Here is a 14,819-nt window from a genome sequence, read left to right as displayed (position 1 = left end):
GCAAGATATTAATAAGCATTAAAGTCATCATGAAATCAAAATGGACCATTCTTATTTTTATGGAATATTGCAGTATTTATTATAAATGATTTATCTGTGCACATCTTTTTTTAATTTTTTTTAATCTTGAATCAAAATAACTTCCCCTCCCTCTTCTCTTCTCTGATGATGTGTTACTGGCGCGAGGGCGGGGCAACCTGTCACTCACATGAGATCCACCAATAGCAAACCATCACAACCATCCGATCAATTCCCCATTGACAAAACCAGGCCCTGTCCTACATTTGTTCTTGTTCAAGAAGCTGTGTCACTTAGACCCTGTTTACAATTGGTTTTAAGATGCGTTTTGGTCGATCGGATCACAAGTAGACTAGGGAGACACATACCCGTTTACACCTGGTGTTTTAATCCGCCTCTTTTGTCCACTTTCAACCACTTCTGTCCTGATTTCTTCGAGGGGAGGGTCTATTGGCGGGTGAATGTATGGGTTTTTCAGATCTTTTGATCTAATGGACAAAATAAAATGCACCGAAAATGCAATTTACATAAAAATGAACTGAGGTCAACAGAAAAACGTACAGTGCATCAGACAGCCACAAGACAAGCCGAATGATGAGTCTGTGTTAGAAATCAGGGATGGTGAGAGAACATTGTGCTTGGTACGTCTTTCGTCTTCAAAACAAACTTGGATCTTCAGCCGACAAAGTTTAAATCCCGTCTGGCTAGAGCGCTTCCCATAATGTTTAGGCATTAGGTCAGTAGGAGAGTCTTTTGTGGCTGTTTGAACACATTCGACCACGCGTTTACACTACGACAGCAATCCGGTCTAATGCGTTTTCAACTACCTCTGGTCAAAAGTGGACAAGCTCAAAACGTTTTAGACCCCATTTACACCTGTATTTAGTGTCGTCCACTTTGTAATGGTCTGGGGGTATGTTCCTTTAAGACCCAGGTTTGGGGTTTCCCCTGGCAGTCACACAGAGTTGGACAGAGGCTGATATATGCTGTGCCATTCTGTATACTTTTTGCGTTTCCCTCTAAATTAAATATATTCGTTCAAGGTAACCTGTGTCGAATGCATCCTTACAACACATTAGGTTTACAACCTGTGATCCGATCGACCAAAATGCATCGTAATACCAGGTGTAAACTGGGCCTCTCATATACGCCACAATATGAAAGAAAAGATTATCACAACTTCTGTTTCATGCTGACTTTATTTGAAACAAATAGTGACTGCTTATGAAATAAATAAAAACATGGACATTAAACATTGATTTGACTTTAAACAATTTTATTATGCATGAAAACAGTTGTGTGGACTGAAATGAGGAACATGCAGAGAGATGATATGAAACTAGCACAGCTAAAATCAGTTTCCTGGGACAGTGATCAATCAAATGTTAGACCGCCGATAGAGCGACTAACCAATGGGGATTGGAGGAGCACATTTTATCCTGAAGCTGCTCACTATTTTTAGCCCACTGAATTTTTCCTGTTTGCCGATTCTCATCCGAGCACAAAGTGCACTAAACTCAGGAACCCACATGATTCCCAGTATAGCATGTGACGTGTTTGCACAAAGTCACTTTTTAACTCACTAAACAAAGTTCTGGCTAAAAATAACATCAGACTGGACCTGTCTGCATTGATTGTCCTTGAGTGTTGATGTCACTGAAGATAAACTCACACAGATATTTAATGTCATTATCCTAAATGAAACCATTATACCATTATACAAGATAATAGTCCAGATAACAAATGTACAATATCTTTGACAAAATGTATTTTATCAGTCAGTGCCTGCTTGTATAATGAATTATGAACTTTAGAATATATAGTTTGCACAGAAAACAGAGCTTTTTAAAAGACAGTTTGTATATATATATAACATAAAACATAAAAATCATTACATTTGTTTTTAAGAACGAGGCCAAAGATTATTTTTTATTGGTCATAATTTCATTCAAAAGAAATCAGAGATAAAAAGTTTAGTTTTCAATTTTCCACCTCGGTGGACAATAAAGATATATTACTATTACTATTAAACACGGACCATATGGAGGGTGAGGGTAAGATGAGACAGCATTTTCTTCAGTTGTCCTGTATTTGGGGTGAAATAAAACAGAGTATTACTGTAATACTATATAGGAGAAAGTGATTGAGAAGGAAAACGCTGACACCTGCTGGACGTTACATGATACATTTACCCCGGCATGCATTTACAGCTTAAAAATAATGATTCAGAGATTTTGAATTACTAGCTATGCATTTACCTGCTCAGTCTCACTCCGCAGAATATTTGTGACAAAAAGTCTAAGACAACCAATGAAAATATAGATTGCCTTTTTTCCATAAAAAAAAAAAAATAAATAAAAAATATATATATATATATATATATATATATATACAGGGTGGGCCATTTATATGGATACACCGTAATAACATGGGAATGGTTGGTGATATTAAAGTCCTGTTTGTGGCACATTAGTATATGTGAGGGGGCAAACTCCTCAAGATGGGTGGTGTGTACTAATATATACTAATGTGCCACAAACAGGACTTTAATATCACCAACCATTCCTATGTTATTACGGTGTATCCATATAAATGGCCCACCCTGTATATATATATATATATATATATATATATATAGCATTGCTCTCTTTTTTTAGCTTAGCCTATACCATGTTCTGCTCCAGTTCCTGTGTGATATTAATATTAGAACAGAAAGATGTAACAAAGTCGTAACATCTACATTAAGAAGGTTCAACTGACCTTTAATGTAGGCCATCACACTTTTCATTACCAGCTAGAATCTCTTTAGAGTCCATCTTATTATTTTAAGCATTAGGGGATTTATCAGTATGCCAAGATACATTACCAGCATTAATAAAGTAAATTTCTAAGTCAATTTTTTCGCCCTGCAAATAAACAGAATGTCTAATGTCTAACTTTAACTTTTATTTGAATTAACTTTTGACAGTAAATTCAATGTAAATATGATTTCTTTGCTTTGCACACCTCTGAAGTTACAGGTGAAAAAGGTGAGTGTGTTTGTAAGTGAGGTGGGCATGGCAGCTTTATTCCTATGGGTGCATTTACACCACAAAGCATCATGTCTTAAGCACGCGCGCACACACACACACACACACACACACACATTTTGTCCCCATAATGTCGACATGGTATACCTGAACCACACACACCACTATATTAGTGAGGACATTGGATATACTTCCATTGATTTTATATCAGCTTTATTATATTTTCTGTGGCCTAACCCAAACCCTACCCCTAAACCTATCCATCAAAGAAACACGTGCAAAACACTAGATTTAAATAAAAACATGGCCGATTCATAAGCCTTTTAACAAGTGAGGACCAGTAAAATGTCCTCACAAGTAGGTTGTCATAATAGTTCACTATATAAGTGAGGACATTTGGCCCTCACAAGTATAGCCATAAACACACACACACATACGCTGTCAAAAATGTCGACTTTTTGACTTTTACGTCTCAATATCGACTTTTCAACTCATAAATATAACTCAGTATGCCATAATTCCACAAATATGATTTACAAAATAATGATTTTGTTTCGTATGTGACGAAACAAAACGAGCATCCAAAGATAACACGGCAATAACCGTGCATTTATTTACTACAATGACTCAGATCACTCGACGCCAACACAATGACAACACATGGGAAATAAACCCTTGACCCCGCCCCTCTTCCCTATCTTTATCCCTCTCAGCCAATCCACTTCCCCAACACATGCTTTCTCTCAACCAATCAGCGTCGCCGTTACACGCGCATCCTTTCCAACAGACCCAAAGAAGCTTAAACAGAGTTAAGATGGCGGCATGTGGATGAGGAGGTTGTATATTTCAGCTCTTCGGTTGCTTTTAGCGAAGAAAACACATTCTCAAACCTAACCCGTAAAGAAAAGAAAAAATCCCCCCACAAATTAATTTACCCGGGACCGTGTCCATGACGTCCATTCACTTCGTGGTTCACCCGTTACCCGGGACCGAAGACCAGCTAAATGACAGGTATTTATAAGAAAGAAGCGGTTTACAATCAGTATTTACCCTTGAATGAGGTGAAAGGGTTTTTAAAAAGTGTTAATAAAATATATAGAGGATTTTAGGGCTGTTGCAAACGCTCAAGGTTGGGCATTTGGGTCTAAAAATAACGAGGCCCGGCTGACTGGAGACACAATGCGGGTTGGGGGATGGGGAGGTGAAAAGAGAGGGAACTGCGATAAATTCATACTTTCACACCCCAAATAAATACAAAAGTACGCTTTATTTATTAGGTTAAACTTAAGTTCTTTATGATACACCGAATGAATGTGAACAGAATTGACGAATAAAATCCTCTCAGGTTAGCCGGTTAGCCTTTAGCACTCCGCGAGCTCATCTGTTTAATTAATTTATCCTCAATAAATTTGTTGGAAATGATATCACAATCACTGTTTTGACGCTTACCCGTATGGATTGTTTGGTATCCAGGGTTGGATTGGTGAATAGTTCGTTATGACAGTTGGCTATAAACGCGAAGACACGATGTTTTCTGCTAAAGATGGTCTCTAGATAAAGAATTGCAATGTTTTGTGTAACGTTTTCATAGATCTTGAGCAGAGTTTATTTCTTTGTCATGACTCGTGACATGTAAAAACCCCATTCCGAAAGCTTTAGTTGTAACGTCACTAATATATACTGTTTGTTTAACACTTGAAATTATTTAAAGGACCTAATTTTAGTCAACTTGACTAGTCCGAATGATCCCATGCAGTTGGTCATGGAGGTGATTGCTATGGCTGATGATGACAGCTGCATGAGGAACCCATGTGTTCAGCTGATGGCCAGTGTATAACACTGAAGGCATCTTTGGACAAAATGGGTGTTGGGAATCTGCTGTTTAATGATGTTTCTTTCAAAGCTGTGTGTTGGGGTTTTCCCACTGCAAGTCTCCAAGCATTCCACTTTAATATACTACTAGCCCACCAAAGATCCCTTAAAATGCTTATTTTGTTCTCAGTTTTATAGCCTAATTAGCAGTCTCCTATCAGATGTACCATCAAAGAAAGGATTATATAGCTAAATGAGATCCACAAAGGTTTTAGATTTAGATACTGTATTAAAAACATGAGACCTTACACACACATATTTGTGTGTGCAATGCATTATGAATATTTTTATATTTAATTTGTATAGAAACATTACTATCACAATTTGTAATTACTTTAATGAGCTCATTGTTTGTTTCCTTAAATTAATTCAGGATGTTAGCTAACTGCATGATTTGTATTATCTTTGAACTGTACATTTCTGAAATATGGACAATACTTGGACACAATCACCTCTGATAACAGATCTCTCTAAATCAGTGTATTCCCATCCACTGTGTGTGCCAAGACAAGTTGTCAGGTGAGCCGTAGAAAATGAGCAAATTCATAAAAATAAACGCTATAAATAAGAATATATCATCGCTGTCGGCCGAAACCTCATATCTCTAAATCTCGTCATTTTTGTTTTATAAAATTAATGCTGTTGGTTACTTTTGTCTGTATGTGGGTTTTACAAATGTTTAACCAAAACAAAAGCATTTAAAAGGGGTTCTGACTAAACCTCATAACTCTATTGGCTTCTCAAACTGTCAGTCAAACCTCATAACTCCACCCACCTCTATTGTGAATAAGATGACATGCACTGTTTGGAGACTGTCTCTGCTTGTTTGCAATGCAAGGGTAAATAAAGAACTGATGCTTGAGTAAAAGTACAGCGTTTTCTTCACTCAAGAAACACTGTCCATGAAGGCTAATGTTTTTGTTTTGTATTTGAAGAGCGGAGAATAGTCTTAGTCTGGTATTTGTCGTCTAGTTTAAGCAAATATGCCGTTTTAAATATCCTGTTTGCATAGTGCTTCATTTTGGTATCATGACATTTTGATGTTAAGATTTCAACAAGAAAACCGAGCACCCATATAGCTACAATAAACTTTAGCCTAGTTGATGAAAATGTAATGCGATGCACTTACTGCTTCAGATGACAGACAACATAAAGCCTATCTGTCATTTGCTGGTCAAAAACCTTTTTCATTTTTCATAAAATGTTAGGCTAATAATGACACATGCATGTGTCTAACCATAGGTATATAAAGCCACAATACCAACTTTGACGGTTTCCACCCGACAGCGACATTAAATTTGTTGTTTTATCATCACCGACAACATCATATAACTTGTGTTCCTACCTAACTTAAGCTCAAGTTTCAAAGTAAATGTGAGTACTACTTTTAATATAATATCTAGTTTTAATATGCCATTTGAAGCAGTGCAATTTTGTCATATTTTTATATAGTGGTGTTCGTTGGGAATTATTACTTTTTCTAGGTTGGGAAACTCTGCTCTAAATAAATGTATAGGTTTCTCATGCATTTTCTGTAAAGCTGCTTTAAAATATGTATTGTGAACAGCGATATACAAATACATTTAAATTGAATTAAAATATTATCCCTAAGACAGTAATATATTACTTCACAACTGCACTGTAAAATAAATGTAAATTAATAAATATTTTATAAGTATAAAACATTTTTTAAACAGTAAAATGACAATACTTATGTCTTATTTTCCTAAATGGTTACACAATTATTTTCATCTTTGTTTTGGGGCTGTGTATAATGTTTAATATTAAAATCCGATGCGTTGCTGTGGCTTTGAGTAATTGAGTATAATAATTATTTTGGGGTGCTGTTTTGTTTATATATAAGGTAATCGGTGTCATTTTTAGGCAATTGATAGTCACGATATTAAGCATTTTTTGTTAGTGCATGGAAATTTAGAATTTAAAATGTTGTGAACACTGTTTCATGCTGACTTTGTGATCATTTCCAACAAAGGGAAAATGCATTGCATCAAGACTAAATGCAATTGAGCCATTTTGTTAGTAAACTTAGCACTCTGCTACTTATTGTCATCTTGCATTTCTCGTTACTGTGTGTAGATTGTGGTGTTCTTTACCATCTGTGATCCCCCAGACCGGATGTAAACTTGCACTAGTCATTAACGTTTCAGCTTGTGTGCGGACGCTTTCATCCTTCATTCTTCACTGATACGTCCTGCAATAATGAGCTGTGACGTGAAGGCTTTTCTGCTGCACAGCTCTGACAGGAATCGAGGAACCTTTCTGCACACGTGTCCCCTTCAAGCTGGATTCAGCATGATCTCTGTAGCTGCTGCGCAAGGATATTCTGTTGCAGTATGTGTATTAGTCTGTGTAGCTGATGTTGGGCTTTTAGTCTGTATCAGACAGTACAATGCATTGCAAAGCTTGCAAGCCAGAGGCTGTGTTTGCATGTGTTATTGTTGCTTTGGCAATGTTATATGTAAAACAGTCATGCCAATAAAGTGATTTAAGCCCCATTTTCCCAAGTATTTCCCTTACAGCTTAAGACAGGGCTCCAGACTAACATTTTAGAGCAGTGGCATTGATGCCACTAAGTTACAGATGGTGGTGCCATATTTGTTTAATCATAAAGGTAATGTAAAAGGAGCACTCTTTACTTGTTTATTGTGTAAATCAGTAACAGTTTGAAGAAAAGTCTTTATTTTTTTTAGACTCCCCCCTCATATACTAGGATGTGGAAATGGCTAACAAGTCAATATGTGCTCCTCTACTGCCATCTACTGGTTATAGTGGTAATTTCATGTTTTTTTTTAAATAAAAGTGTTTGTTTGCCACTAAGTTTGAGTTTTCCTACATCTTTAAACTTAGTTTTACAAATCATCGCAATAAAAATAACATTCAAATTGGATGATATTTAGAGCTTTTGAGCTGCTGGAAGAAGTGTGAAGCACTTTAAAGCCCTTAAAATGCTTGAATTTCACTCTTAAAAGGTTGTATGAACCCTAAGATGAAAAATGTTTAAAAAAACAAAACCATTAGACTATTTCTGCCATAATACCATGGTTACAGTTAGCATTGCTACATTAAATCCATGGTGAATGCTGGTGATTTGTGGATTGAAAAGCCTTCTATAACTTGTTCGTTCATGGCACAATGCTCATGGTTTCAATGTCAGTGATGTTTGATCTGACATCTGTGGTTTATTACAGAATTATGAGCCGAATATGAATGCTTCCCACTAGATCTCGCTGAGATGCTATTAATTCTACGGCAAATTAACCGCGCTGTGTAGTAACAGTCGTGTGCTAGAGAACGGCCCACGAGTACCTGTTCTGAGCTTGTGTTGCGCCATCTAGTATTGCTCCGAGCTGATAAACGGTCCACGAAGCGAAGCTCAAATGAGTAGTGCGGTTTCGTTTCACTTTCGTTTGGTTTGGTGTTTCTTATCTGTTGGGCAACGTGGTGGTGGCACCAGTGCAACCTCTTACAAAATTTAGTCTCACCAGCAGGAAAAAAGGTTGCAAAATGCAACCATTTGGTTGCAGTCTGGAGCCCTGTAATATGATGTACTGTGTATCATGGGAAAATATAGGTTTTTTTGGCTTTTTTTCTGAGAAAAGGTTTTTTTTTTTTTCGTTTTTTTTTTTCAGGACGAGCTGTTGAATGCATTTCAGGACTACTCTTGTTTTCATATTGAATTGATTTACAGAGGCCAAACATACAGAGGGATATGCTCAGTGGTTTGTAATGATTGTATTTAAAGGTCCCATGACATGCTACTTTTTGTAGGCTTTAATATAGGCCTTAGTGGTCCCTAGTACTGTATCTAGGGATGGGGCCGATCCGATCCAGTATCGGTATCGGGACCGATACCAGCGTAATTCACGTATCGGATTTTCCCGATCCAACCTGCGGAGATATCCGATATCCATGAGTCATGTCTGCGCTTTAACGTTGTCTGCTGAAATGACTCCAAAAGTGATTCCCGCCGGCGAGTCTGCTAGCTGGCTGCAAACTGCGGAATGGATTTCCTGAACGGAGGCGCGACTCAATGAGACACAGAGTTATGACACACGCCCCTGCTCAGGAAATCCATTTTGCAGATTGTGGCTAGCCAACAACGTCCGCTGTGTGGAAATACTCCACACTGGAAACACCACAGAGCAAGACAGCAAAATCCAATGTTTGCAAAGCCGTAATTCAGAGCTCTTTGAAGCTCCCTCGCGTCGTACAACACAACGAAAGCAATCAAACATTTAAAAAAGCACGTTACTGTGCGTTCACACCAAACGCGAATACCGCGTCAAATTCACGTCTAGTTGGACGCTTGAATATTTTGAATCTATTTGCGCGTCCAGAGTGAAATTGACGCGCATAAAAAGCAAAAGTTTGAAGCGAAATAGATCTGAGGGAAAATCCGCTTGTCTGTTTGCAAGATGGCTGATTTTGATCGAGCATTCATCGAGAGAGTTAACTTACCGCATCGGAGCGAGGATCACCCTTCCTGTGTGTGTAAGATGTTTACACTTGCACTTTTCTTTATATTTAAACACTCAAGTATTTTACATTTTGGGAATGTAATAAATATTGACATGACAATTAATTTGAAACCCTTATAGTTGCATATTTGTTTTCGGAATGGGATTTTTCCTGTTAACAATATTTCCTGTTTTTCTAGTTTATTTCAGCATCATATAAAATAAACAATAATGATAATAATAATATTAAAGTAAACACAGCTCTGGTATCGGAATAGTATCGGTATCGGCCGATATCCAAATTCAGGTATCGGGATCGGATCGGAAGTGGAAAAATGTGGATCGGTGCATCCCTAACTGTATCTGAAATCTCTTTCCAAAAATTCAGCCTCGGTGCAGAATTATAGCCACTACAAGCCAGTCCCAGAATGAGCTTCCTTCAGACAGGCCGTTTCGGTGTTTGTAGCCTTAAATGATAATGAGGAGGAGAAAGGCGGCGCAAGGTGGAGGGTGGGTGTGGCCTTGACCATCTTGCGCAACGGTACCATGGCGTGCATGTTTACGTTGGATATAGCAATGGCACGAAGACACGCAGTCTTTCAAGCATCTCAGTTTGACCCAGAATCTGATCCGGATGGAGAAGCAACGGATGAAGAAGTTGCAACTCAGCGGCTCCAGCAGGACGTTTCCGAATGGTTAGTTTAAAGTCTGGATACGGTACTTTATTCGGATGGTTTACAGTTATTATCATGTAGCTAACGCTAACCTACTGTTGCCTTTTCATGAGAGATCTGTAACGTCTGTATTTATCTTATTACAATTACATCAAGCTCTGCGATCTTGAAATGCGGATATCGCGCGCGCCATATAACCAACAGGAAAACGGTTATCCAAATAACAAAGAAGTGTACAACACTCGTGTTACAGTGTGTGTATTCACACACATAAACTGCATAGCTAATGTTACAGCCACATTCTACGTGTAACAATCTAGGTAACCATAAACAGTAAAGCAACACACTTATATATCATTAGTTGACTTACTTGTCTGAGGTGTGTAGCTGAGCCAAAGAGAGTGATCCAGACTTTAGTTTCAGACTTTCAGCAAGCCCAGCTCTGTATTGACCCTTCGGTGTTCATTTGTACATCCAATTATTGAGCAGTTATTATGCTTCGCTCGCTCAAAAGCCATGATATCTCTCGTGGACAAACTAAAATCGCGCGCGCGCGTTCCTACTTCCTAGCGCATTTTCTCATGGGAAAATATTCTCTGGGCGGGCAAAGCAGAGACGGGAGGTAACATTTCCTCCTTATGACGTCATAAAGAGGAGATTCAAGATCAGCGCGTATGAGCCTCCATTTTCTCAAAGGCAGAGAAAGATAGCAAAAGCTCGATTTACACCGATTGAAATTTCTAGAAACTTGGGGACCATATACAGGCTAGGGGAACTCATATTAATGTTAAAAAACCTCAGAAAGTGAAAATTTCATGTCATGGGACCTTTAAATGAGATGATCTGAAGACCTCACCGATGGGTTTAGATGATTGTATGTAATAATTTGACCATGCAATTTAGAAAACAACCATTAAGCTTTTTTCATAATTTTAAAACATGTCTTTTGAGTTCAATGGATGTTGTAAATGGGTTCAGTAGTGTCTCCATCACTTATCATTGTTTAGATGATGCTGTAGGCATGTTGCTGTACCGATGTTCTGAGTATGCCAAGAAAGACATTGGCTCTGTTCCAAAACCTAGTGAGGTGCCTTGCGGTCTACTGCCTTCTAAGGTAGCGTCCTCCTACCTGAAATGAAACCTCAAGGGATTTATTTGGAGCGTTTTACGTACATAGGCAGCATCCCTCTGTCATATATATGGTGCTCTACACACAAAGTGTATTTGGTCCTATGGTGCCTTAAAATGCTGCCTATTTAGTCAGCTCACTAGGTTTTTGGTATGTAGCATTACAATTTTTTTCAGCTGATTTGACACGCTTTTAGTCCAAGAAGAGCTTGAAGGGCTAAAGTTGGCCAATATCTGAGAAAAATCTTTTTTCCTCAGCCAATTTGGACCGGGCTGCAAATCTACTCTTTCTTCATATGTCTCTGTCTGCTGCGCATCTGCATTTACTCATATGAAAGCTGCAGCACAACATGCGGCCTTCCAAGTATGTTATCTGTCCACAGTGCACTTATACCAAAGGTTTCCTTGCTGAAATTGTTTGCATTTGTTTTTGTGTGATTGTTTGGAGTGGGCCTAAACGTCTCTTTATCTTTCATGCAGAGTCTTTAATGAAATTGCATGCATTAATGCATTAATGAAACTTGAAATGTTTTTGTTTTGTTTTTGATAGAGAGAAGATTTCCAGTGTAGCCTTTGTTCATTTACTTTTTTCCCCTTTCACTATTGCGGCTTGCACCACTTATTGTCTTACATTTTATTATTACCCGAGTTTTATATTTGTTGTATCCTTATAAACTTCAGATTGGTCCTGCTTTCTCTTTTTAAGGCATGATTCTTTAAAAAGGATGTATTGGCTGCTTGTATTTGCACAAATATGCTGTTTTTAATCCTGTTGAGCTTTAAGGGAGCGTCTTAAAGAGTCATATAATTCGTCATTTGATTAATTTGCTGGTACATTTTAAGATCATATTATGTGAAAACATTACAAATATATAGGCTACATGTTTATTACAAATTATGAGACAAGCTATGACTTAGGAGTCATTTGTTTTTAACCTTAAACTAGGCCTACTGTTTTATTTGTATCTCCAGTATTCTGATGTATTCAGAGAACTATTCAGTTTTTTTCTATTCAGTTTTTGCTTTTTTTCAAATGTATTATGCATGTATATTAAACATGACAGTGCAGAATGATAGAAGTTAACCTTTTTTAACATCATTTCTTGCATTGTAAAGTGAAGGGTAAAATAACCTACCTAAAGCTACTTAATTCCTCTGACCGTAGCCATAATCGGTTTCTCAGTTTTTCTTCCATCGCCTATGTTTTTCTATTCAACCATAATATTCAATCCTCCAAAGGTTTTGGCCAGTTTCAGTTCAGACGTTTTGGCTGTTCCTCATTTGGGATGAAACATTATTATTTTAGGCATTTACTGTGGACATTGAGTTTTTAATCGCATGCCTTTGTGTCTTACAGGCTCCGTGAAGTGTCGGAAAAGCTCAATAAATACAACTGTAACAGGTATGTTTTACCAAGTATTTACATTTTAAGCCCAGTGGTTTTAGAATTCTTTCCACATCAATGAAGTATTGAGTTTTGCAAAAACACTTGGCTAACGTTTCTCTGTCCACACATCAGTCATCCACACCTTATTCCGTTGGAGCAGGCCAAACTTAAGCAGTGTGTGGTTGGACCAAATCATGCTGGATTCCTCCTTGAGGTAACATTTACTATGCAGCACTGTTATTTATATCATTCATTGCTTTAGGCTTTTTCCTTATTTTAAAGGAACAATTTACTCCAAATATGAATGTTATACCATTTGCTTGTACTCGTGTTGCTCCAAATCAGTTTGCTTGTTTTTTCTTTTTCTTTTTTTTTCTTCATAAAACTTAAGTTCACACTAGGGCTGTCACTTTTTATTCGAATATGCATTCGAACATGACGTGAAATATCCGAAATCGAACTATAAATAAACTATCCGGTTTTTAAAGTGCCATGTTTTGCGCATTTTTTACAGTCTATGATTAGACCGTTTGTTTTTTATTTTATTGTTTGCCATCTCATCCAGTAGCGGCCGCTCTAAACGTATTGTAGCGTAGGCCCAAGACCAAATCAAGCGAATAATAGCCAATAGCCAACTTGTTTTGAAAATGGAAGATAACGACAAGACTAAAGAGACTGCGCTGTAATTCCTGCCTATTACACACACACACGACCCACAGAAAAGAGGCGTGTCAGTATCGAGTTCTCTTTCGGGCTTGAACAAACCATAACACACACATTATGCCAAATGTCCGTTTTGTCGAGTGTCCTCATAAGAGCAGTCTTAAATTATTTAAATAAAGTCTTATTAAAGAAAATGGGACGCGTGTCAGATCGTGTCTTTGTCAGCAGCGGCTGGTCTTAAAGTGTCATTAATGTTAATCAAAGAACAAAGGTAAGAGAGTAAATTACTCACTCAGACCTGCCGCCAGGACGATTATTATATATTATTAGCCTAATCATGAATGCACTCCGCTATCTTTTAACACATCTCCGGCGAACGGCTTTTTCACGCAAAAGAAAAACTCATGAAGCGCAGTGAAATTCAGCGACCATGTGGCGTTTCCTGATGGATCGAGGTTGTTCGTTAACTTCATTTTACATTTTACTCGTAGATATTCGAATACATTGCTTGATATTTGATATCCATTCGAATTTGATTTTTCTCAAAAGTGACAGCCCTAGTTCACACTAACCATGTTTGTCAAGCTTTACTGCTTTTTTTTTTTTTTTTTACTGCTCCTGTTCTGCTTTTTTGCTTTGTTCCATTGAAGAAAAATTGGAATGTTGGAACGAAATGTGGGTGAATAAATTATGACTTTGTGTCTGATCAACACAGAGCAATGTGGAAAATAATATACTCTTTTGTTTCAGGATGGACGTATCTGCAGGATAAGCTTTGCTGTCCAGCCTGACCGACTGGAGCTCGGCAAGCCTGATGGCAATGATGGGTGAGAAATGAATACCTGTCAGACACATGGAAAATGCATAATAATGCAAAATAACTAAACTAGATCTGTCCCTTTCGGTTATGATTGCTCTGGATTTATTTTGACCTATTAAGTTTGTTTTAGTTCTGTTTTAAGTATGCTAACTTTTCAACCCACCTCATATGTTTAGATTTAAAGGTTGTGTTTTAGGCTTTGGTTTGAAGACAAGTTTATTTTTATTATTGTGTTAGCGTAGCATGAATGCACTTAAATATAAACACTATATACGATGCAGTTATTATCCCAGACATGTAACCTTCTATAGTTGCATGGTGAAAATGCTTTTGTATTATATTGTATAATCTTATTAATGACAGGGTGTGAAATTTAGGCTTTTGTGGTTTAGATGGAAGTAACTCAGTAAATCTGAATCTACAGGCTTCAGGTGCTTCAGAACATTATTATAGAGGTTTGGATACCTTTTGTTGTCTGGTTTTATCAGCAATGTTTTTTTATTATTATTGAAATATAGAAAAACAAATGCACATTCTTGTTTAAAAATGATTTATTATTTGCTGGTACAGACTTTAAAGAGCATATCATATGATGATTATTATTATTATATATGTTTTTAAATTAAGAGATCTATGAAAATGTATTGTAACTAATAAAATTCAAAACTTCAGAGTCTGAAAAGAGCATTTAAACACTTTATTGAAAAACTAAACAGCAAAACAGCTTGTTACGAACATTATGGCGGCTTT

The 14,819-nt window shown here is 37.3% G+C and overlaps 1 protein-coding gene across 5 annotated transcripts in view; it reads left to right on the top strand.

The window, feature by feature from the left end:
• The first annotated feature begins 3,832 nt into the window (after nucleotides 1–3,832).
• Nucleotides 3,833–14,819, top strand: part of ubr5 (ubiquitin protein ligase E3 component n-recognin 5) — a 61,241-nt gene continuing 50,254 nt past the window's right edge. For all 5 annotated transcript variants that reach the window (XM_084088618.1, XM_084088619.1, XM_084088617.1 and 2 more), the window contains exons 1-4: nucleotides 3,833–4,058; nucleotides 12,557–12,601; nucleotides 12,719–12,800; nucleotides 14,000–14,076. In XM_084088618.1, coding sequence (XP_083944744.1) covers nucleotides 3,997–4,058; nucleotides 12,557–12,601; nucleotides 12,719–12,800; nucleotides 14,000–14,076 — 266 coding nt within the window. In that variant the 5' untranslated portion in view covers nucleotides 3,833–3,996. The remainder of the gene's footprint in view (nucleotides 4,059–12,556; nucleotides 12,602–12,718; nucleotides 12,801–13,999; nucleotides 14,077–14,819) is intronic.

This window comes from Abramis brama (genome assembly GCF_963993115.1).
Source record: "Abramis brama genome assembly, chromosome: 17".
Taxonomy (NCBI): Eukaryota; Metazoa; Chordata; class Actinopteri; order Cypriniformes; family Leuciscidae; genus Abramis; species Abramis brama.
This window is presented reverse-complemented; position numbering and strand designations above follow the sequence as displayed.